This window comes from Centroberyx gerrardi, chromosome 10, assembly GCF_048128805.1.
Source record: "Centroberyx gerrardi isolate f3 chromosome 10, fCenGer3.hap1.cur.20231027, whole genome shotgun sequence".
Taxonomy (NCBI): Eukaryota; Metazoa; Chordata; class Actinopteri; order Beryciformes; family Berycidae; genus Centroberyx; species Centroberyx gerrardi.
The window spans coordinates 31,159,638-31,184,784 of NC_136006.1; the positions used below are offsets into that span (position 1 = coordinate 31,159,638).

Sequence of the window (25,147 nt, forward strand, 5' to 3'; positions counted from 1 at the left end):
CCGGCAGCGCCATAGACAATAGAGCCCAAAGTATGAGTTTAACCCTGTTAACTGATGCATGCTAATGTGCCGATGCTATCACATTTATTGTAAACACTGTAATTACCGCAGGGCACCATGGGATATGTTATCATGTCCACTATTTTAGTTTTGCCTTATCCGATTACACAGATGTGTGTTACATCTGCGAGGCAAAAACTCTGCTCTGCACTCATAATTCCCGGAGTTAATCATGTGGGTGATATTAATACTGAATGAAAACCACCTCCTATCTCTCTTATTATCCATGTGTGGGGGAAATGATTCCCAGCCAAGCACAGCAACAGGGTGTCACAGTACATGAACTGTACAGCATTGTCACCCTGGGAGGGTTGCTTTCAAAATGAAATCTGTGACATATTATATTCTTAAAATTGTTATCAACATTAATATAGCCACTAAAATGGTGAAGTGATTAATTTGTTATTTTTTGATTACTTTGGCTTCACAATCCATAACATATTAAGTTAAAGTTATTAAAAAATATGTAACATTTATTATTAGATATTGTTATCTACAGCAGATGTCAAGTCATATTTAAAATATTTATCAGAGCGATTTAAAGGCTAATCACATTTTTGTTTTTACAAAGGCATCTGCTATCTGATTGCTTTATGTTTTCCTACACTCGGCTCAAATCATAGTAATTCATAGCATTTGTATTCATAGTGTGAGGACAAATCAGATAAGGTCATCACAGAAAAGCATTCTACGTTGACTTGCAAGTATTTTTCTATAATTGTCTTAACTTTGTGGCTCTCGTACTATGTAAACTCCATCCATTTTGCACCAAAGGTGGCTCACACATATATGCAAATACTATCGGCCCCAGGTGTAGCAGATTACAGTTGTTAGTTTGTACTAGAGGTGTGGCCAAGTCAACTTCGCTCGAGTCCCAAGTCAGTCTCAAGTCTTGAGGCACGAGTCTCAAATCAAGTCCCAAGTCGAAATGTAGATTACCAAGTCAAGTCCATGTCAGTAATGTCAAATCTTAAGTCTAAATGTAGAACAGCAAGTCAAGTCAGAACAAATCAAGAGTCCAGTATCAATTTAATATCTTAAAGAAAACTAAATATCTAGGACTTTTCAATGCAATATGGTTTTAATAGGATAAAAACTTGATAAGAGCATCATGAGTTTGATTTCTATAATCAGTTTCAACTTCAATAAATTCAATCATTCCATACAAATTCAGAAAACAGAATTTAAATTCAGTCGTCTGCTGGAACAAATCTCATCACTTTCAATCTAAGTCATTTACACAAACACAAGATCTCAAGTCAAGACTTTAGAAACCTTTCCAAGTCATCAAAGAACCCAAGTCAAGTCAAGTCTCAAGTCTTCTCTTCATGCATCAAGTCAAGTCTCAAGCAATTAAAACTGTGACTTGAGTCTGACTCGAATGCAAGTCGTGACTCGAGTCCCCACCTCTGGTTTGTACTAAGACTACAATAATCCTAGTACATGTAATGTTTTACTCCTAAGCACTGGCTGGCCCAATATGTTCATAAATGCAGCTGAATGATGTCAGTTTCTGACCCTGAGTCAGTCAACAGGTGGAACAGCAGCAGTCTGCTATATTGACTTAGCGAAAGCTAAATATAGATCTAACCCGTATCCCAATGACACGACACACACCACACTGTAACACACTCACACAACCTGCTTCCTGCATTAACAGTGCCAGTAAGGTTATTGGCCGAGGCTTTTACAGATTTTCCACATCTGGTTTTTCCCAAGACTTCTGAGAACTTGGTCTCACTCAGTTCTAATATTACATAGTAGTTATTTACATAAGATGTAACTGTGTTTCCTCTTTCTGGAAACTATTTTATCAAGGACAATTATATAAATTAGGACAGCCTTCTCACGTAACAAATGCCTTCACTGTAAAGGTTTAAGGGCTTTATTTGGTGTTAAACATCACAACACCATCCATGGCATTGCAAAGGTAACCATGGTTCAGAAATATTATTTGTAGGCTTTAATGTTTCTATTCCACAGACTAAGCCTTGCCTTTCATTTCAGAGGCTCCGCTATCTCTATTTGCCAAGTGCTGTGATGTATGTGCTGAAAAAAAAAATCCTGTCTGAAAGCGCCAGTGAAGTTCCAACACCCAGCCGTCTATAACTCAAAAACACAATGGAAAAAAAAATGGGAAGGACAAGTTCAAGTTCAGGTTCAAGTTAATTTATTTATACAGTCCTTCATCATAAGCATGCCTTAAAGGACTTTACAAAGACAGAACAAAATAATGTAATACAGTATTCAACAAAATATAACAAAAGACACAAAATAGCATGTTGGGGAGACATAAGTCTACCTAACCTACATAGCCTTGCCTAGCCTTCTGTACCACCATCTGTAGACCAAACTCCCAAGACAACAATAGAAAAGACAATTTGAGAAAATCTAAGAGCTGAGGTAAATACTGTGATGGAAACACCTCAAATAAGGGGCCAAATCAGGGCTAAAGGCCATTCTTCCTCACTGTGTCATTAGAGAACTACCACAAGCCCATAGGAACTGAGGTAATAGGGGGGGAGGAAAAGCTCCTTTTCCCATCCCCTTCAAATGTAAAGAGGCTGTTGTACCTGTTGTCATGGCGACACCGTCCATATGTGAATACGTGAGAGGGGAGCCTCCCTCTCGCTGGGGCCTCCCCGATGTCAGAGAGATGAATAATAGACGGGAACATGCCAGAGACATGGATCCAGCCGAGAGCAAACAAAGGGGGGGGGGGGGGGGGGGGGCTGGCGGCCAGGGGGCGAAAATGAGGGAACCAGCCCCATGAGGTTCACACTGGGAAGCTCAGTGCAGTGATATTAATCCCAAACAATGCATACCATCCTACCAAAAAATAAATGTATGTCTCAGCAAGTGATGTAGTGTTATATTCATTTATTGAAACAAGTGAAAAAATATGCCAGTGGGATGAGATAATTGCACTTGTTTTCACACAATTCAGCTTGTTTCCCTAATTGTCTATGGAGTCCATGGAGAGGTAATTCTGTAGCAGCATTGTAAATATGTATGTGTGGTCTTATGTGCATATAAAAATGGCAAGAATTCAATTACACTCCAGTTTTGAAATATATCAATCTATATGTTTCCCTCTTTTCCTGATACTAGCTATAAATTAGGCGGAGATATACGAGGAGATATCCAACGTCAGCAATCTCCTACCAATAAAAATGTACCAAGCTACGTCTGCGGTTACAGTGCTATAACGTAACAGCTAACGTAAATCAGTTCTAAGTGAAGAAAAAGGGTCCTTGTGGCAGATAACATGGCATGTGCAAAGATATTTTGCACATAGGCTACAAGAATTTGACAATTTCAAGAATGGCACTGTAGCGGGCTAATAACATTTGTAGATAAAGATAAAGATTTAGAATAAAGTGGTTGTAAAGGGAGCATTGCAAGTAGAAGTGTGCTTGTAATGCTGGGAGTAATCAGGTGTTTTTGCTAACATTGTATAGCCTACATGGCAATGCTAATGAAACATTTTGGCTAACAGGCTACTATGATACTGAAAGACAGCTAACCTACCTGAGTGTAGCAATATATTGGAGTGGATCTATTCTTCTTGACAATACATTGGTGAATGATGTGGTTCTCCTGATTATTCTAGGACTGTAACTTCAACTACAGCAACAGTTGATGCTGCTCACCTAGCTAGGTGCTGAGGAGCTGGACAGCATCTGGACTTATTTGTGTATTTGTTTCCGTACGAACAAGTAGAGACAATCAGAGTTCTCTTTCGGTTTTGGTTGAGGCTCTGTCTTTGTGCCATAAGTAAATTTTGTGCCAAATCACAACAGAATAGAGAGCAATGGTCTCATTTTTCTACAGCCATTATGCTATGCTATTAGCATTATCATTTGAGAATGATATATTGAGGTAAATATTCTACATGTAGGGGCTTTAAGCAACTGAAGGGATCTTCCTTATGTCAAGATATCTGTACTTTGAATATAATGTTGATTGCTGAAACAATTTTACTAACAAAAAGAAATGGTAACTTCTTGACCCTATGGCCTTTGAACCACATTCAGAGCCCATTGTATCATTTCCAAACTGCCTGGTTGGTAACCAGAAAGTAAGAAAGTTTTCTTGAATTTCAGAAAAAGGGACTTTTTGATGATACGGATTTTCAACCAACAATGACAACTTGTTCATCTTTTCACCAAGAGGTGAAACGGCGGAAAGGACACAGCGCTTTCTTTTCCACGCTGCTGCCCATTAAACTCAATACCACAAAGATACCGGCTCCCATTTACTTGTCAACGTCGGATGAGCATTTTTAAGGGCCGGAATGGAGCCCTGGTCGTGATGGACTGCCCTTCTCAAAGAGAGGCAGGTCTACAGTAAAGGCTGACGCTCTTCACTGTGACTCTGTCAGGTTAATTGTCAGTAGGGTCGCTTTGGGATGACAGAGACAGTGTCGACCCCCAGCATGATGCCTGGATTTAATGACGGTGCCCCCTGCAGTGGAGGAGGGCCAGTGGAGAGGTCAGGAGGTTAATCTGGGCAGGTCGGTCACACTTTGTCTCTCTCTCTATCTCCCTCTCTCTCTCTCTCTCTCTCTCTCTGTATCATCAGTTCTCTAGGAAAGTGGAAATTCCAGCGACACTTGCAGTACAGAGAACAAAGATTTATTTCGTAAAAGTGTCAGTTATGCTAATAACAAACCCTAACAAAGGCAATGTGTCAGAACATATCGAATTTACTAATAAATGCTTGTTCTCAGTACTGCAAGTGTTGCTGGAACTTCCTCTTTCCCAGTGTTACCTGTCCATTCCATGCACCTTGTTAGTGGGGGAATGTGATGTGATGACCAGCCATAACAGCCTTACCCTGCTGACATAAAGGGAGCAGAACAGCTTTTCACCAGCGACCATACCCAACACCAGAATTGAATTTGGGCAAACAGGGTGAATCTGCAACGTCTCAATTAGTGGAGATGGGACTCTCTTCTCTGTTGCAACCCCACCTTGTGATTTAGGCTGATGAGACAGATGTATTTTTACACTAAAATCTTGCCTAGGGCAGCTTTAAATGAGCCTGAGATACCACTTTGTACATGTTATCCAAAAACACAAAAATTGAATAAATTGGGGGGAAAAAATCGGTTTCTTCAGCTCCACTAGAATTTGTATTCATAAATTTTGTAATGAAGACGTGAAGATAGATATTTGGGATAGTATGTTTTTAACAGTAGTTTCTCTCCACGGCAAGAGGAGAGACAGGGTGTGGCGACTGTTGCAGCTGATCTCATCGCACACTGAGTCACCTCGGGGCTTGGCAAGACGTGTGAACACAAAAAGCAACAGTCAGACATCAACCTTGACCTGCTGAACACAAACTCGTCACTACAGCTTGTTACAGCCTTGTCCTCTCTGTCTCCGTCTCCCTCCGCAAGACCTTTGGCCAGAATTCAATAACCCTGCCCTGGTTTGCTTAGTCAATTTCATCCATTTTTTCAGTCTCCACAGTTACACCCTGGGGTGATATAGATACTGACTCTCCGCAGCTGCTCTACGCCGATGATGTCATTCTCTACATCCTGCTGAGACGTCCTGTCTGCATAATACAGGACTTTATATGACAGGACTTGACTCCGCTCCAGAACTCCTCACGGTCTGCCAGGAGACACTTCTTTATGCCATTGGTTTGGGGCTCGATCCACCCAACGGCTCATCTGGTTCAAAGCGGAGACATTCAGAATGGTGACATTAAAAACCGAAACATCCGTATACGCCGTTTCTTGGGCGCTTGTGCCGTCAACTGCATGAATAAAACAGGCACAGCTCCGTGAACGTGCTTGATCTCAGAGCTCATAGCCTGTTGAGGAGAGGATGGCTCTAGATGTATAAGGTAATATTATGGAAATGATTGCATTTTGCTTCAGGGTTTGTGCTTTTTTTTTTGCTTTCCCCAGCATCATTTCTGTTTGAATACATGCATCTCAAGCAACGACTCTATTTGTGCCCCCATCTCCAGGAAACAGCTTGTTTCAAATGAAGGGGACTTGGCTCCCAATGGAAAAATTGCTGGTGGATAGCTATCTAAAATGGTTGTCAAATGTGAAGGCTTCAATCTTTAATGTGCGGCGTTACATTTGACACAGACAATGAATAAATGGATAGATATGAACAATCTTTTAGAATCTCAAGCCCAAATTTGCTTGATGGCTGCCTTACTGACAAAATGAATTGCCAAGTCCCTCTTTAATTCAGACAATGCAGTAATCTGAAATCTCAGCTGGTGGTATGCAGGCAGTGGGGTGTTGCTCATCTTTGGTGTAGGGCTTTCCTCCCACAGAGACAAGGAGGATTCCCTTCAGCCAGATACTGAAATACAGTCACAAACAGCCCCATTTGCTTAATGGCATCAATCATTCTGACAGGGAACAGGCAGGAGGAAGGGAGCCAACTTCAGTCAGGGATTTGTTTCTCAGAAAGTGTTCTTGTTTTTTTGGAAACGATTACAAATCTATTTTTGTATTGCATTGTACAAAATGCCATTTTTGTTCCTTCCCTCCTTCCTTCATCTACTGGCATCCTATGACATCGACTTGTCTGGAATTCAGTTGAGGAGGGGTGTATTAAAACTGTAAGCTTTGTTCAAACCCACAGAACTTTATTTTAAATTTTAGTCAAGATCCCAAAGTTTCCAAAGATACAGGCTAAATTACAGAGAGAAAAAGATGCAAAAAATCTCGATTTTTTTCCATTTGATGTAAGCAGCAAGCAACCCAAGCAGCATCTTGGGTTTGAATATTTCACTCAATATAAGCAGCTAAAGCTTCAATGAACCATTGGGACGAGAATATGTGACATTGTCGTACAGTATGGAAAAAAAAAAGTACAACTTTGAAGCTACTTACGGGGAAATTTAAGGAAAAACTTGGTGTAGAAGGGGTTAATTAGTGTTGTACATCTATTTGTTTTAAAAAATAACAATGTGAGTATGTGCAAAATATATCAATACTTCCAATTCAAGAAGCTGGTTATTCCATTCAGGGGAATTAGGCCATCATCCGTGCCATATGAGTAGCTTTCAAAATCTGCAGCCTTGTCTAAATGAAAGGGAAAAAAAGCATATATTCTGCTTTTTAATAGATTCTGTGGCTTCTGTTTTGGGTCAACACCAATTCAGAATGCGGGTGGCCTTCCAAACTCTCACTGTCGTGCGTTCATATTCCTGCCTGCATGAAGTGAGCTTCACTTTCCTGTGTCAGGCCAAGTTGAGTGTGATTAGACTGTCTCTCTGGCAAAGGAAGAATAGGCTGCAAACCAATTTAGCTCTAGCTGCACCAGAGCATCCTGGGAGATTTCAAAGAAGGGCGGTAGGGGAAAAGGCAGCGTGGAAACGGGTGATGAGAGGAGTATTGCTACCATCCGTGCAAAATAGCACTCAAATAAGATTAGTTTCTCTCACATTACTGCTTTAATCATAGAGGATATTATGGTTGCTGTAAAACGCTCAAGGCTGTTGTTGCTTGGAAGGTGCAGTTATTGATTACTGATGACTGACAGGTCTATGTGTACTGTCTCTATGATATAACTGAATTTAATATAACTGATGATGTAACTGTAGAGAGGCTTTTGAGTATTCACTGTATCATCTTATTATCTGAATGGTGAGTGGAGTTGGAGAGCTAGATGGATGCAAAGAAAGAAGCTTATTTTATCTAGGAAATTTCACTTGAAACAACATCTATTGTACTCCTATAATATCCTATCTATTCTTTCATTCAACACCGATTTCTATTCTTTCCATGAACTGAATGGGATGACAACATTTGCATATCCAGCTTTGCGACCTTGAATTGCGTGAAACTGCATTATCATACAATCTGCAAGAGGGAAACACAATGGTGTTTCGAATTAGCTGTCTCTCTTGAAGTGAAATAGTCTGGAGAGAGATCTTCTCATTTAAGCTGATGGGCAACTGTCTTACGCAGTGTGGGCAGCTGTTTTGGGACTTCAAAAAAATCAGAAAATCTGATTATTCTCCTCCTCCTCCTCTCCGTAACACCTAGAGGGTCTGCTTTTTTCACACATCCTACACAAAAACATAAACCACAATTCCTTTGATATGAAGGATGAAAAGGGACATAGCACTGAGGAATCTTCTGGGTGAGAAACATGTTTGCTTTCAATATGGCAGCTTAAAGAAACTTGAAGAAAATTAGGCAAGTTCAACTCAAAAGAAGAAAAACTCAAAAAACTGTAAGGTGACATCAGTAAACAGTCTGTGATCACTTTAAACCGAAGAATACCAAAGGAAGAGAGATGCAGAGAAGATTTCCCTCCAGTAACCATACAGACACCAGAATTTTGGGCAAATAGGATGGGACACTCTTCTCTGTTTGTGATTTAAGCTGATTAAACACCTGGATTTTTACATAAAAATCTTGCCTAGTGCAGCTTTAACTAGCTACAAAACACATAAATCAATTTTCATATTGAATCAATGACGGATACTAAAAGCAGAGGTGGAAGCACTATAGTCTGCAGGTCTGCATTTAATAATGTCTGGCTGATGAGAGATACCACAATCATATGTTTGCATTTACATACACTTAACATGGAGTTCAGCTTGATAAACCGCTCACAAGGGAGGAAGGGATCTGAGAAGGAAAAAAAAAGACAGGTGGATGAACAGGGGAACAACTGCAATATCAGCGCATAATCCATCATGAGGATTTGGATGGCGCTCTGCATTCCTCAGACACAAGCTCTAGATCAGCGGGGCATGAATTTTTCCATTTCTCTGATCTGTTGAGCAGACAGCCACTGTGCAGAGCTCTGTAGAATGTCGAAATCATATTCACTGATTCAAAAGGCTTCCAACCTATCCTCAGTGATATCCCTCTGTCAGATTGGAGCGATAGCTCAAACATTTTCAGGGTGAAAATGGTTGTCCCAGGAAGTATTGGTGCTGCAGCTTTAGCGCTATGTGCTGTTAAAGTGGTGGCAAGTACGATCTGGCATCCCAATGATGTACTGGATGTGTGTGTAATGTAGTTGTAGTTGAGGGCTTTGGGGCTACAGTAATAGGTTTAGTGCAATGTAAAAAAGTCAGTGGATATACGTGTACTTGTATGGAACCAACTCATATTATATTGACAGTTGGTGGTGTAAAGCAAAATTTGGATAAATCTGATAAAAAATATTAACCTAGACTATGGTTAAAAATGATACCAAGGCTCTCTGAGGATTGATCTATTGCAGTGATTCTGAACCTTTTTCATTTCAAGGACCTTAATTTAGTCCACATTAGGGCCACGGACCCCCACTTGATGAGATTTTGTCTCTCGGATCCAAATCTGAGAATATTTTTATTGTTAGATATGACTTTGTCCAGAATTCCATGACTATCTGTATTGTAGGTAGAGAGATAACAGTGAAACTATGATCAAAACAGTCATTCTTCTACATTTTCTTAATTGTGTTAACTTCTTGTAAATTAAATATTGGTGAAGTTTAACAATTCATCAATTTGCTGGGGACCCCCTGAAACCCCCTCAAGGACCCCTGGTGGTCCCTGGACCCCATGTTGAGAACCACTGAACCACTATTGAAGTGACCTAGGCTACCCAAGGAAAACAAGCTTCTATTTTTAAATGAAAAGTACTTAGATGCTGTAAAAAGGCACAAAGTAGGCAAACCAGAAATCCATTATTTTGGTGTAGCTTAATGCTTAATTGAGTGCTAGATAAGTCTTATTTTCAAGTGATGCAAGGATAAAAAAATAATAATAATAATCCTTAAGTAATTGCCACATGTGAGTCTCAAGACAAAGTCATTTCACAACAAACTTTATTTTCAAGGGAAAAAAATATAGAACTTCAATAAATACTGTGGAAACATCAATCATACAGACATACAAATAGACTAACATTCAAAAAACTTTGATGTTCTACAGCTAACACCTTCTCAAAGTTCAATATTTTCTCAGAGAGCATACAGCAGCTCGTAATACTGTCTGGGGGAGTTTTCAGAAAACAAGACGTTGACTGAATTAACAGAACGCTAAAGTTGCAACTAGTTGATATGAAATCTAGGGTGCGACAGGTCAACTTGGATACAGAGCCTGCTGTCTTACTAAAAGCTACTTGCATTTCGGCCCCCAAACCACCCATTTAACACCTTAAAAGGAAAACCCCCCTTTGACACATAATTCACAAGCTCTGCCTAGACTTTAGACACCTGAATCATGATTTGTGTTCATGAACAAGTCTCTCCAAAAATTAGAAAAAAGGCTAGAAACAACAGTCAAGGCTATCTGTAATGGATCCTAGATTTGGGAGGGAGTTGGTCGAGTTCTAACATTGATTGAACTGTCCAAGATCATAGGAGTAACAAGTGGGAGTTCTGTTCGAGGGTGGATTTTATCTTTAAATTGCCAAACAAGCCTCACAAGTACCGGAGATACTACAATGAGTAATGTGCATAACATAGTTCCAGGAGACTGGACTATGGAGAAGAAAAACATATCTATTTTTTTCCAGCACTATCCCACTCCACATGATAGCCAGCAACTTCAGCAAGACATAAAAATGTGGACGGTCATTCCAGACCGTGGCCAAAATATGTGTATTGCATAGCCGACAGTGAATTGGAGGTGATTTGCGCACAGCTTTTCTGAGCAACAGCTGATAAGGCTCAGGCAGTCTCACTTCCCAGCCAGGGCTGTGGCATTAAGATCCCAAGGTAATGCTCTAAATGAGCCTGGTGTCATAGCGACAGACAACACGTGAAAATCAGCCTGGTTGTAAAGAATGAAGATGTCACTGTGGCACCGCCACATAGGTTACGATAGAATTAGAACTGCCAATCTCAAGCCAAAGTTGGCGTGGGCTGCAACTCTGAGCACTTTCCTGAATTAGCAAACCTCCAACAAGCTTTCTTTGGTTGCAAAAACAAAAGTCAACAGAGGAAAAACAACAGGATTGGACTATGCTGAGGGTCAATCCATTCCAGAGTGATATGCAAAAGGAGAAGAGCACATTAAAAGAAGGCTTTGAGATCAGAGTGACAGTGTGCAACAGCATCAAACAATACAAATATCCCATTTCCATTTGGCAAACTCATCAAGGCAGTAACAAAAAGGAAGAGAAGAGAGAATCCAATACAGACACACAATCTGAACCACAGTGTTTCTGTCAATTTAACTTCCTCGTTCCTAATTGCTAGAGATCCATCCATCTTCTGCAGACATTTCATTGGAGGAAGAGCACAGCAGCAGTATCTTGCAGGCTTTTTTAGAGCGAACGTCCCAGTGGCGAATCCTCCACCTTTTTCACATTTCTTTTTTTGAGGACAGAAGTCAAACATGACACCATTTTTGGCTCACTTCCATCCGTTGTTGATCTAGACCAGAACCATGTGATGTCATTTCCAGTGAAACAGGAAGGGGAAAACAAAAGACCAACGAAGCATACACATCTCCTACTATTGCCTTATTGTAGTCTACACAGGACCAGTCTGTTATCACAAGACAGAAAATCCATACTTTCTCAAGCATCAGGTAGTCTCCAGTTTGTTTCTCCTCAGCGTTTCTCCGGTTAGTTGTGCATTTGTCCCGTGGCACTGTGTAACGGCAACTTGCTTCTTAGAGTTGGAGCATATCCAAACCAGGGGGAATACAGATGATTTAAAGTGCAGAGCAGCACAGTATCTCACTGCTTGGCACATGGGGATGGCTCTATGCACTGTGCCCATTCCCTGTCTCTTTCCCCTCTACTGTCCACAGCAGTCTTGGTACACTGGCCCGATCACATAATTGTACAGCTCTTGGCCTTGTCCTTGCGCAGGTCAGATGCTACCGCTGTCAGTTCAGGCCTGCTGGGCATGTGAGAGATCCTCTTGGTGGCCCTGGAGGACTTGCTGCGCTTCACGTTCTTGTTGTTCTTGTTGACGCAGGCCAGCGTGGCCACGTGGAAGATGTCTCTGACGCTGTTCTCAGACTGCAGGGAGGAACACTCGATGTAGGGAGCGTTCAGCTGCTTGGCCATGTTGGAGCCCTGGGAGAGGAATAAAGGGTAATCATAAAGATACTAATGCAAAAACTAACAAATCTTGTATCCAGGCATATTGTATCCAGCCAATTTTTTGTGTGAAATCATCTTACTGCACTGGCAGATAATTTTACAGTTTCAACAAATTTTACATTTTTTTTTTCACGATAATGCAACTTGTTTCAGGACATTTACTTGATAAAAGTGAAATTGTCTTGTCTTATTTCAAGATTTGTTTTATGATGATTTCTTGAAAGACTTCAATTTGGCATGTATCAAGTGAAATGTATTGAGTTTTATTTATATTTGACTAAAAATATCATGAAATAAGCTTGATAGGTCTGGAAACAAGATAAAACCACTGGGCGGCTCGTCATTTTTTGCAGTGTAGTTACTCAGGATAGTGGTTTTACTGGTAATCTGGTTAGATAAGAACATGTAGGAGGAAATCACACACCCTCAGTCTTTAACAAATGTCACAAATGAAGTTGTTCCCATTATTCCAGATTCAGATTAATTAAGACAGCGGTGTACAGTCCTGCGCCATGGAAGAGGCTGCAGGTTTTCGTTCCCTCATTAGCACACCTTCGACCAGAGAGGAGGAACTAACCGGTGAAATGAGCTGCTGTAACACTTGGTTGGAATGAAAACCTGCCATCATTCCAGGGCCTTTTATACCAAAGTAAAACTATTGTGGCTGGGTGAAAACTGTAGAAGGCCATAGAAGGCTGGTGCTCACCTGATCATATGACACTGGCGTCTGTCTGTGGTTGGATAGCTCCACCAGCGTGCTCAGGTCTGTTCGGAGGTCTGACTTGCATCCCACCAGCAGGATTTTGGTGTTGGGACAAAATTCCTGGATCTCTCCTCTCCACTGGAAGAACAGAGTAAAGTAAAAACATTACTGAAGCAATGTCACACCCAAAAAGCCATTACAGAAATCAAGACTTGCGTATAAGAAGCTTCAAAATGAGAGCTTTTTTGAGTGACTCAGCCACCTTGATGCTGCTGCCCAACACAAAGAGCTCTGTTAAAATTCAGTCAGACTAATTGCAGAAATAGGAAACATCATTTTTTTCCCAGGCTTATCCAATTTCATGAACAACTGGCTTTCCTTGCCCTTTCAGAACCAGATGATGTTCCAATTTCCCCATTGAACAATACCCAGTCTTATCTGACTGTCACTGGAGTACCGGCCTGTCTCTTATGAAGTGTGTGTGTGTGTGTGTGTGTGTGTGTGGGTGTGGGTGGGTGGGTGGAGAAACAGACTGGTGATTATGTTCCCTCCAGGATATCAACCCCTATCTCTAACCTTCCCTTTGGACCACACTCCTCTTAGTTGGCACACAACTGAGTCTGAGTGACATCACAGGTCAAAAGGTCAGACTACATTAAATAGAGCGCTTTGAGGTAATGTAACGCACCCTCTGTCGGCCATATTGGAGGTTCCTCAGCCCTTGAGCAACAGTGGCTGAACAGCTGATTGTGTTTCTAAATGTACAACTTTCTGTGCTGTTTTTAACTGGAACTGATAATTTCACCACTGATACATCTGATTGATATTTGTGTTTAGATAATGTCAGCTAACTGTATCTGGTCAGCTAACTGTCTTGCTGTCAGCACATCGGATTGGCACACTAGCAAACATCTTGCAAAAGCTAGAATTAGTAGTGGCTATAGCTAACATTAGTTGCTAACCCCTAACCCTAACCCATTAACTAATGTTAACAAATGCATTTATTAACATGAATTAAACATGATTAACAACATTAACAAAGATCAGTTAATGTTAAATGCACATGAACAACTGCATTAATTAATGTTTTACATGTTTTTTAATAATGGTAACTGTGTCTACTAACATGAACAGTGACATTTACAAAGATGATTTCATATTAAATGCACAATAAACAACTGCATTAAGTAATGTTGTTATACATGTTTGTTAATGCCTATGTATTGTCTAAATTGAAACCCTAACTTGTCATGTATTACTTAAACGCATCCTGGCATTAACTAAGTCACTGAGTAAGTCAGTGATGAAGTCAAAACAAGCATTACCTAACGTGAATAGTGTGTTATTCATGTAATTTGGTATACCTGTTGTAAAGTGTAAACTCTTCATGTATTACTTAAAGACATTAACTAAAGTCCGCCGCCTTCCACTCTCTGAGTGGTACAATATTGGCTTCTATATAATATTGGCCCTTGATTTTTGAACCCAGACTGGGTTCTTCACAACCCTAGTAACACAAAGATTGGCCTTTTTAGAGAGGGTCTGTGTGAACCCATGGCACGAGGGACAAGCCACTTCCTTCAAGTGAAAAACACTCAAAACAGTTCTTTGTAGGATGGCTAGCATGCCTCTCATCCACCCACCTTCTTCAGGACGCTGTCTAAGGTCTCTGGTCTGCTGATGTCAAAGCAGATGAGGACTGCATCCGAGTCCGGGTAGGAGAGAGGTCGCACGTTGTCATAGTAGGGTGAACCTGGAAAAACAAAAGGAATTAAAAACAGGCCAAAGCAAAAAGATCGGGTTCAGGGGGAAAAAAGTTAAGCAAAGGACAGTTAAGAGTAGTAAGTAGAGTAGAAAGATTCTTAGATGTAGCTAGAGTGACACCAGGAAAAGATTCCTCCTCTCAGACACTGCTGTGATGTTTCCTACTGCACTCTGTGAGTGCGCACTTGGGACATCCATGAATTAATAAAACCTCACATAATCATCTCAGCTGTTCAGCCTGTGGGCTCCGTCCCTGCGTGAGTAACTGGCCTCTATTCAGCACCACGCAGAGAGAATTATAATGGAAAATGACTTTATTTTGCGACCGAGTCTGGAGAATTGCCTCAAAGGATCATACCGTTTTGCATGTTTTAGCCCATTTACTACACTGCACGCATACTTTACATTACTACTGACCATTTTCCAAAGCATACCATATGTTTTTAGATTTTTGCAGTTTTGTTTAGATTTTTGTAGCGTAACAAAATTAATGGAAACGAATGGCTACATTGCACACATACTTTGCAATACTAAGTATGTGTGCAATTTAGTAAATGGGCTAAAACCTGCACACACAAAAAACCGGTATGGTCCTTTAAGCTTCACCTTGTGCACAAAACAAAACAGGATAACAGAACAAGTTATACAACGGAATAAATTACAGGACAATAATACAAAACATACAGTCAACACAGCATAGTATTCACCTAGTTTTGATGATAAGCCTGGCTGCACAGGAGGTAAATAACCTTTTATTAAAATGTTTTTCACCACCATAGGCATTCTGAAAGGAAGTGTCTCCAACTAAAGGAGATGGGGATGGGGGATAAAGTGTGCTATACATACCATGAGCCTACAGCTTTACTATGGGTGGGCCCAGTGGTCATTAAACCCCCTAACCCCAGCAATATTAGTGCCATTCTCTACCTCATGAGCTACACAGAACTCTGTGTAGCTACAAAAGAATAAAATTCATTGCCAGAGCCTTTCCAAGTTGCATAGGTCACCCAGCTGGTTTTGTTGCTGGCCAGCTGTACTAACATAGACAGTACTGGGACTGCAGACAGCTTGGAAATGGAGCAGAAAAAAAGAACTAATTCTTCACATATCACTCCAGGATATAAATTAATCTTGTCAATGTTGTTTTCTGTCAGTGCAATTGCAGTGTATTATACAATACTACACACCAGGGTCTTTTCAGGGTCTGGCAGTAATTCCGCTTGGTACGATCTCATCTGCTGAGGCTGCGTTTTAAATATGGAATTAGAGTCTTTTATAAATGTCTAATGAGGCAGCTTTTTGTATTTGCCTTTAGGTTAGGATGGAAATAATGAATGAGATGATAAATGTGAAATACACAGGGTAGTATATGACCCAAAAAAGGATTCACTTAATTCTAAAATGACAGGGATGCTCATCCTTGACAACTGCATTGCAAAAGAAAAACATTTTTCAAGCATCATGCTGCAAACATCTAAAAATTTAATTCCCCCGAATAGCATTTACTCTAGTAGTAAAACCATAAAACTGCCCAACAATGCATGAACAGTCTCCATGATGACTGACAGCAGAGGATCTGAGCTTCCACATGTGGAATGCTGTGCCAATGCCAGGAACTTGAGGAATTTTGTTTTCTCCAGATTGTAGCAGCTCCCCCCTCGGAGATCCCTGAGGAACTCCACACAGAGGAGGAACAGAGTTCTCCTACCCCCTGATAGCTGACAGGAGACAAACAAACCCCTGGAGATGTTGGGGGAGAGTCGGGCTGTTTAATCATCACTGTCAAAGAGGTGGGGGAGAGTGTGTGTGTGGGGGGTGGTGGGGGTTACTGTGCACTTGACATGGCGCTGACACTTGTGGTATTTGATGATGACAACACAAAAGGTGTACTTCTAGGAAATGGCATCTATGGGGAGTGGGAGTTCCTCTATCAGAGGAATGCAGCTAATAACAAGGTATGACCCATGCAGCGACTAGGGGTTCACTCCTCCATTCCCAACATCATCGAAATTCAGAGGATACTTTTAAATGCTTGGGCTTCCTGGTTTTGGATAATAAACCCAGGGGGGCTGATAAGATAATGGCATCAACACGCTTCATTCGGATGTGAATAATGGACAGGTCCAGACCCATGGAAAAACACATGGCCGTTGTGTTAGTTCAGGTTTAACCTCATTTTACTTCTCACAGCTGGGGCACACTCTCCTTTTCAAAACTACAAGAACATACCTGTTCATCAGGACATTCTGTACTGTAATATATGCTATGGCTTGGAACATCTCTAACAGTTTAGTCCACTGTCAAATTCATGCAAGCTAATAGCGTTTGTAAATTCTTTCCTTTGTAATTCTTGTCAGTCAGTCCTTTTGTTTTGCATGTGTTGGAGCCATGCCTCATGAGCTACTCTAGGAATTCAAGTCACAAGGAAGCGTCATTTTGAAGGTGTCTTACTTCTGTAATTGGACGCATTTCTGGTTGAATCAGAATGTTGGGGCGTGACATAACGCAGGGAGGGACTGCTCAAAGGTGCGAGGTTGGACTGTAACGAACATGGGAAGAGGACAGCAGTGAAGCCCATACCGAGTGGAGCTGGTGAAAGCACTCCACTGTGAAAAGCTCTGTACATAACCTTGAGCTGTCACAAATTCTGATTCTTCAAAATGAATCAATTCCAGCCTTGGGAAGCAACCATGGTTTTCACCGCCGTACCATGGTGCCACTCGTGTCGCCTTTTAGGGATGCAATTAATCGAAAAAACAATCGAAATCGCAATATGAACTTATGCAATTTCCAAATCGCAGAGGTTGCATTTAATTGCTTAAGAGAGTTTTGGTGTTTTGGTGCTCTGGGTAATCTTTGGTCTATGAATCAAGTACAATATTGGTGAAAACCTGTCATCATACTCAAACTGCTCAAATCCTGCACACTGACAGCTATTTTTGTGTAACAATATCACTTTTCTTTAAACAATTTTAAAGTTCTAAAAAAATGTATGACAAGAAAAACTTGAATAAACTGAATCGCAGTTTAAATCGCAACTGCAATATTCTGTCAAATAATCGCAATTAGATTTTTTGTCTATATCGTTCAGCCCTAGTCGTGTGTGTGTGTGTGTTGCTATATGACTGATCTACCTGGTCTACCTCCGCAACCCATTGAGTCACACTCGGCAAACTATTGATCGAAGCCAAAGTTTAGAAAGATAGCTTCTGACCACATTGCTAAAGGGTTTACAGGGCATGGGTTTATTACAGCCATGCTGCTGAATGGATGATGAGGAAATAGACAAACAATGACACACAGGGTGCAGGAGTCCAGAGAAGATGGTGACGAGCCGCCGGTTGACTGACACCTCATTAGCCCCATTCGCCTTCAGTCTTCAGCCCTTGGCCTGATCCCCTGAGTCAGACACACACACACACACACCTCCCCACTGTAAATAAACACCGCTGCTGCTGCGTCTGCGTCTGGATAGAGCTAAAGGCAGGCAGTACTGGCTGGGTATACGAGGATTCTTCCTTAAGGATTGGAAAAGAAAAATTGCTGTGAAGCAATGGAGGACCGTCTGAACAAAAGGACACCCTCAGATATATTAATCATGTGTACATATGAGGGAATAACATTTAGTTGGCCGCGTCTTCCGTTTGTAAGCCGATCGAGGCGTGCCGGAGACCTTTCCTCCCTCAGACCGGTGAAACGGATCCTGACATTAATCTCCCGGTGATGATGGAGAACATGTTTTAACGTGCTGAGGGAAGCGTTCTCCGGGGACCTCGCTCATTCTGGGGTTACCGCATCCCTGACCGCTGACATCCAGTCGTTTATCAATATGGGAAAGAATGGCCTTCATGCACAAAGCTTCAAGCTGGTTGCAGACCAAATACAAATTTGAGTGAAAGAAATAAGCTGCTCTAAACACTGGAAACGTTTGTGCGAAGAGCTCAGATTCTAGTCGGTGAAAAACAGGCAAATCAGATTGTACACTTGACTGAAACCATATCAGTATCCAGAACACTTGGGGGACAAAATAGGCAGAAACACACACTCAGACTACAAGCAGAGTTCAGCTAAACAGTGCTTCCAGACGACAGGCTTCTGAACAATGGAGTCTTTGAGGGGGAAAGGCCCAGCCTATTGTGGACGGCATTAAAGACATTTGGCTTAGTTTCTTAGGATTCTGCAACTACATAGCCAGAGAGGATAGACCAGTTACATCAATCAGAAAAAAAAAAGCTGCCTGCTTGAGAGCAAGGAAAATAAGTTTTACAAACAAACAGACTAATATTCTTTGCTTTTTTCTATTTAATCCTTTCCTCCCATTTCTTTTCAACATCTGAAAGACTTTCAGAATTATGAAGTTGACATTGACTTGAAACAAATCCACTGTCTGCTCTATACTCCCTACTTAAAATGGTACAAAGAGCAGCATCTCTCCGCCTGCCCCTGAGGCTCTATGATGTCCCATAAGGGCATTGTGTATTAACTAGCCTGAGGGGAGAACTGCAGTACATGAGACAAAACAAGGGCTGGCTGCTGGTGGGAATAGGGCGATAAACAAATGACCTAAACGACCTCGCGTTTCTAATGAGCCTCTTAATGGAAGCGCACACTCATTAACACCTCCACATGTTAGGAAAACAAAGAAACACAAAGACGCACTCTTCAAGGTGCAGGCCCGCTCTCCTCCCTTATCTTATTCTGTAGTCTACTTTCACTCAAGACCACCATTCACATTCATCGCATAGCGGATGGAGAGGATTCGTGTACAAACACGACCCATTTGAAAATGCACAGGTTGCAACAGAGGGAGGCCAGCCTGAGGGAAGGACCAGCCCACACAAGAGATGAGCAAACTGCACTTGTTGTGTTCCAGACACCTGCAACGCTCTGTTGTACACAGCATTGTGTAATGATAGTGATCTCAGCATGTTCTGCAGTGGGTTCAGCATAGCAACTTCATTGTGTTACAAAGAGCACACATCACCTGTTTAAGGAAAATCCACCCGGGAAGACTGAAACTGCTACTTGCTACTGGTGATGCATCTTCCATTTCTGGGTCCATGAATTTCCCATGTGATAACCTGTTTGTCTGCATGTGTACACATGTGATAAAACATGTTATCACATGTAATCATGTGATCACATGTGGAGCACCTGAAAATGTTCCAGAAGCACATGTGGAGCACCTGAAAATGTTCCAAAATCACACATTTTCCATGTGCACATACTGCTCATGTGATGTCATGTGTTTCACATGGGATTTTCCACATGTGAAATTCATGTGGTTTTTCTGTAAGGGTTTTACTTATTCCCATGGATAACTAAACCTAGACAACGTTATGTCACGTCACCATATTTCCAGCACAACTACAATGGAGTTTAATAACAGAAAATTGTAGCCATCTAAATCATCAACAGTAAACGTCAGGTTTTGGTGTCAATTTACCAATTTCTCCTCCGACAGTAGCCTCAACAGACTTCTTTTCAGTTTGATAAACTCTCGCTCTCACTACACTATTGCTTTCTCCACCCACAACGTATAACCCACTGGTGATTGCAACAAGTTCACGCCCGTTTCCCAGGCATTCTGGGAAATGTAGGAAATCACTAACTTTAGTGGAAGTAGATGAGGCAGGTTGAGGGAAAGTTACAACGCTTCATTACAAAATAACTCCTGGAATACATTGAACATCACAGATTGAGATCTAACCGTGCAAGATGATGGAGGAGTTCTCCTTTAAAATCTCTGCACTGGCTACCTGTTTGTGTTGGAACTGATTTTTTAATTCTCCCACAAATCAAAACTATCTTATATTTTAGATTCTTTCACCCTTTGCCTCGATGGAAAGACAAAAGCTTTGGAAAGAAATTCATACATAGGCATCAACTTCCCTATTTATATTTGTCTAAGAAACTAATTTCAAGCATTTAAGCATAAGCCTTTAGATCAAGATGGCTTTAAGATAATGCATAACATAGTACATTCAATGAGGTGTCCCCACACTTTTGACAGGCAGTGTATATACACACACACACAGTACAGTATATACATAGCATTAGACAAATGAAAATGATCCAAAGTAGTAAACCCCCTTTATCACTGTGTGTGTGCATTAAGGTCAGCTCTTTCTGATTTGTGGTGTAATCACAGAGCTTGGACAAGTCCTGCACAACCTCCAGGGAGGATACAATCAGCTGGAGTTGGGGGGGGGGGGGGGGGGGGGGGGGGGGACAGTGCAGCAGAGCAGCTTGGGGAGGGGGGGGGGGGCGGGATTCCAGCCCAGCCTCCCAGCCTGGCTACAGGAGGTAATTACCTCCAGACCGGGGGCTGCTGGACATCCCCAGAGATTTGTGGGCAACATTTCAAAACACTAACAAGTAATCCAAGCTATGCAAGTGTGTCAGCATTCCCCATATTCCCCTTCAGACCCCGCCTTTCATTTTTGTCCACACTAGAGGACATTTGAGCTTTTGAGCATATCTCCCAAACCATACATGCAAATATGGTGAATCCTTTTGTAAAAGAGCATAACGCATTTCAATGATATCACATATATGATGTGGGACATTGGGAGCTTGCACATCCTGGGATTACAAAATTTATATTTGATTTTGCAGCTAGAATTACATAACTTGAGATAGATTTGGATTTGATATGGAGATAATGATGAGGGACAACTTTTTGCACTAATGTTGTAATGTGTGATTGTCCATACTTTCCAATTCTTCCTAGTCTTGATGTCTACTACAGTACACATACAACATTTTATTATTATCATTATTATTATTATTTTAAATTGCCAAAAAAATAAAAAATAAATAAAAAATGAAATCCAGAGACATTTTTGCTGGGTCTCAGAAGGCTATCCAACTGGGTGTGTTCAACCACCATCTGGCATGTCCCTGAATTGCATAAGTGTGATAATTGGCCAAAAGTGTGGTGCAAGTGCACTCCTCTTAACCGAAAGCATGGCTTGTCAAACACCCGTCTGTTTCCTGCGTGCAGGCCTGTCGGGTGGGAGTGGACACCACTACATGCATGAACCCACATTCAAATTCTTATCTATTCCAAGTTTTCAAACCACACATGTAAAGCGACAAGCAACATGTTCTCACACGTTGTGCTCTGGAAATACGCCAAATGCTTTTCATATTTCTTTAAAAGGAATGCTGTCAAAAAAGTTGAGAAATAAGCCTAGAAATGGGAATTAGAATAATTCAAAGTGTCTTACCTGATGTGTCCCAGAGACTTAGCTCTATTCTCTGTGTGTCAATTTCAAAACTGGCTGTGTAGTTCTCAAACACAGTGGGGACGTAATTCTATAATGAAACAAAGCCAGAAAATTGCAGTTGTTATCGTAGAAGAGAAAAACATTTTTAACAATAGACCATCTGAGAAACGATGCTAACAAGGTGAGCAACGCTGGTAACCGCTGGGAACAAGTTGGAATGAAATGCCGCAGGCTTCCCAAATTCTCTCCTGAACCTATGTAGGACACTAAATCACCCAAAAAGCAAGAATACCGAGTCAACAGATGTTTCGTTTTACTGTCCGACATACCTCTGGAAAGCAGTCTTTCGCGAAAACGTGAAGTAAGGCAGTTTTTCCACACTGACTGTCCCCGACCACCACTATCTTACACTTCACACTCTGGTTAGGATCCATCCCGGACTGAGCTGGAGGCTTTGGACCGGACTGCGTCTCCTTCATTGACTTTCCCCGAGTCTGTGCGGACCTCAGAAGGACATAATAAGCTCCGTGCAGTCCTGGAGTCCCTGGAGAAATGCTCCTTGGTTCCTAGCTTCTCGGCGTCCTGTCTCCCGGGTCACTCCCCTTCTCTGCCGGTCGGTTACTGGTGCCTGCAGTCCGACACTAACAACCAATTATATAGGGAGCCGCGAGCCAATCTCCACTCAAAGGTGTCAAGACACCCAGATTATAACGCACAACTTCCTGAATGGATTTTCAAAATAAAACACCTATTCATGAATATGCACTTCTTTGGAGTGACACAAAGTGAAAATAAAGAATATATTTAAAGCGGAATATGTAATAAATGGTGAGGATTAGGGCCACATATGAAAAATGTATTTGAGTTCTGAGTTTAAAGTCAGAATTCTGAATTTAAAGTCAGAATTCGGAGAATAAAGTCAGAACTCAGAATTCTGACTTTAAACTCAGAATTCTGACTTTAAACTCAGAATTCTGACTTTTTTTCTCAGAATTCTGACTTTAAACTCAGAACTCAAATACATTTTTCACATGGCCCTAATCCTCTTCCATATAAATGAAATTACGATTGTTGTTTTTTCCCCCAAATGTCTTTTTCACAGCACATATTCATAATCATATAGGCCTATGCAAAAATAGACACACAAAGAAGACTCAATCATAACATGAAAATAAAGACTAACTAAAGTATGATAGGATGATAGGATAGGAAGTGTAATTGTTTGTATAGGTATAATGTTTTGATTTGCCTTTTTGGCATTTATGTTGTCAAGTATTAGGCCTATTTGTTTTTAGCTTTGCATTTACCCTTGTGGCAGGCTACTCTTTCCACCACAAGATACCATGCATCATACAATATAATCTGTAAAGACTACAATGTATTTACAGGTATAGTTACACTCCATATTTCATCCAATGTGTTTTTTCAAAAGTGACTAATTCTATGCTTTTATTTTGAAGGCCAAATCGCCTTACTTCTGGTCTTGTTCTGTCTTTCTGGTTGGCTTAACAGTTTCTCTGTCCTCACTGATGGCCGCCCAGGCTCCCTAGTGGAAATACAGCGCCCTCCCGTTGTCATCTACTCCATGGAGGGAGAGAAACGGCTGTCCACGACTAGGACCTCTAAACATGTAGCCTACATTTGGCCACAGACTCCTGTTTGCTAATATTTCACACATGAAAAGGTATTTTAGATAATTCAATTTAGTCCTGCATAACCGCCTCTACTGTAGGTGGAGAGATGACAGAGGAGAGAGTGAAACCTTTGATCAGAATAGTCAAAATAGTCTTATGTATAAAGAAAATTATGAAGAAAATTAGTTCATCTGACCCACTTTGTGAACCACAATATAAAGGTTATTCATAATTTACGGTGGCCTAGAAGTGCAAAATTCTACCACATTTCACCACATTCACCATTTCACCAAACAAATGAACAAAATCGAAAATAAATTACCAAATCAGAAAACATATCAACGTTTCACAAAACAAATGACCAAAATAGAAAACAAATGAACAGGTCGCAAAACAAATGATCAAATCACAAAACACCACCGCATTTCAGCAAACAAATTAAGAAATCATAAAACACAACCGCATTTCATGACACAAATGAACAAATCACAAAACACTAACATTTCATACAGAAAGGGTATAGGTAAGCTTTCTCATTGCTGATTGACCGGCAGCCATGTCATCATGTCCTGAATATATGTATTTTATTCACTTAGATTAAACAACAAATATCATATTCCTAATGGCAATAAATGTGTCATTTAAACCCAAACATCTAACAAAGAATATTCTGCATAGCCACTGATTGAAACACACAGAGATCAATCAACACCATAAAAGTGAGAGTCGCGCCCCTCAAATGCGTTGCATGATGGATTCCTGAGGCTACTGTCGCTGAAGAAACTGGTATCTCTGCCTCTTCTATGATAGATTTCTCCCTTTGTGATTGTTGAACATCGGAGCAAAATGGCGGCAGAAAGAAGCCCTTGAAATTTTAGTGTAAACCAAAAACCAGTAGATTTAAAACCAGTAGCTACCCTGTTGATATCCGCATGCTGAACTCTTATGTCACACTCCACTGGAAGTCGGAAGTCGATAGTTCTGAGTTGGAATTACCGACTTCCAATCAAAAATGCCTTCCAGTGCGTTTTCTCAGGAAAACATGGACTCAACAGCCATTGCCCATTAACGTTAACGTTATCTATCTGACAATGATCTAGTTAGCCTACGTTAGCAGGCTAGTTCATACAGCAAAGACTTCTATCTAGTAATGAAGCACAAGTCAACTGAATTACGTTACAAATGGAAACTTCAAAGTTGTTACAACACGTTTTCATAACACAAAAACTACATATCAAGTAAAATCAAATTTTATTAAGTACAAATTGATGCTGTGAATTTCCGACAGGGAACTCCGACTTGAACGACCTGCTCTGTTGCACTTTTCCATGTCGGAAGTCGTTTTTCTCCAAGTTCCGAGTACAATGGAATGCAGCATTAAGCTTATCGCACATGTGCACTTTATGGCCCTGTTCTATGGTGTGTGTGTACATAATGTATACATATATATATATATGTATGTGTATGTGTAGATGTGTATGTATATACAGTGTGTGTATATGTGTATATACATATATAGATATATTCTTAAACCTACTTCATCCTTTTATCTTGTACTTTTTATTAAATACTGTTGCACTTTATACAGGTACTTTACAGCTCTGTTACATCCTACCTCACTCATTTTATCTTTTTAACTTACTGTTGTCTATTGAGTCCTTTTGTGTACATTTTCTTTTTTTAATCCTTTTATCCTTTTGTATGAATG

The 25,147-nt window shown here is 40.8% G+C and overlaps 1 protein-coding gene across 1 annotated transcript; it reads right to left on the reverse strand.

The window, feature by feature from the left end:
* Positions 1 to 9,868: 9,868 nt before the first annotated feature.
* Positions 9,869 to 22,428, reverse strand: LOC139921997 (rho-related GTP-binding protein RhoE-like). Its single transcript, XM_071912421.2, has 5 exons — positions 22,135 to 22,428; positions 21,806 to 21,893; positions 14,453 to 14,562; positions 12,813 to 12,947; positions 9,869 to 12,079 (listed from the first exon to the last, which is right to left on the reverse strand). Exons 1-5 carry the CDS (start codon positions 22,282 to 22,284, stop codon positions 11,831 to 11,833), a joined length of 732 nt encoding a protein of 243 aa, XP_071768522.1. The 5' UTR covers positions 22,285 to 22,428; the 3' UTR covers positions 9,869 to 11,830.
* Between the last annotated feature and the right edge of the window lie 2,719 nt (positions 22,429 to 25,147).

Coding starts and splice junctions, on each gene's coding strand:
- LOC139921997 (XM_071912421.2), bottom strand. CDS start 22,284: ATGAAGGAGACGCAGTCCGGTCCAAAGCCTCCAGCTCAGTCCGGGATG. Junction 14,563..21,805: donor AAGTCTCTGGGACACATCAG/GTAAGACACTTT, acceptor TTGTTTTTCCAG/GTTCACCCTACTATGACAAC. Junction 12,080..12,812: donor CGCCAGTGTCATATGATCAG/GTGAGCACCAGC, acceptor TTCCTCTCCCAG/GGCTCCAACATGGCCAAGCA.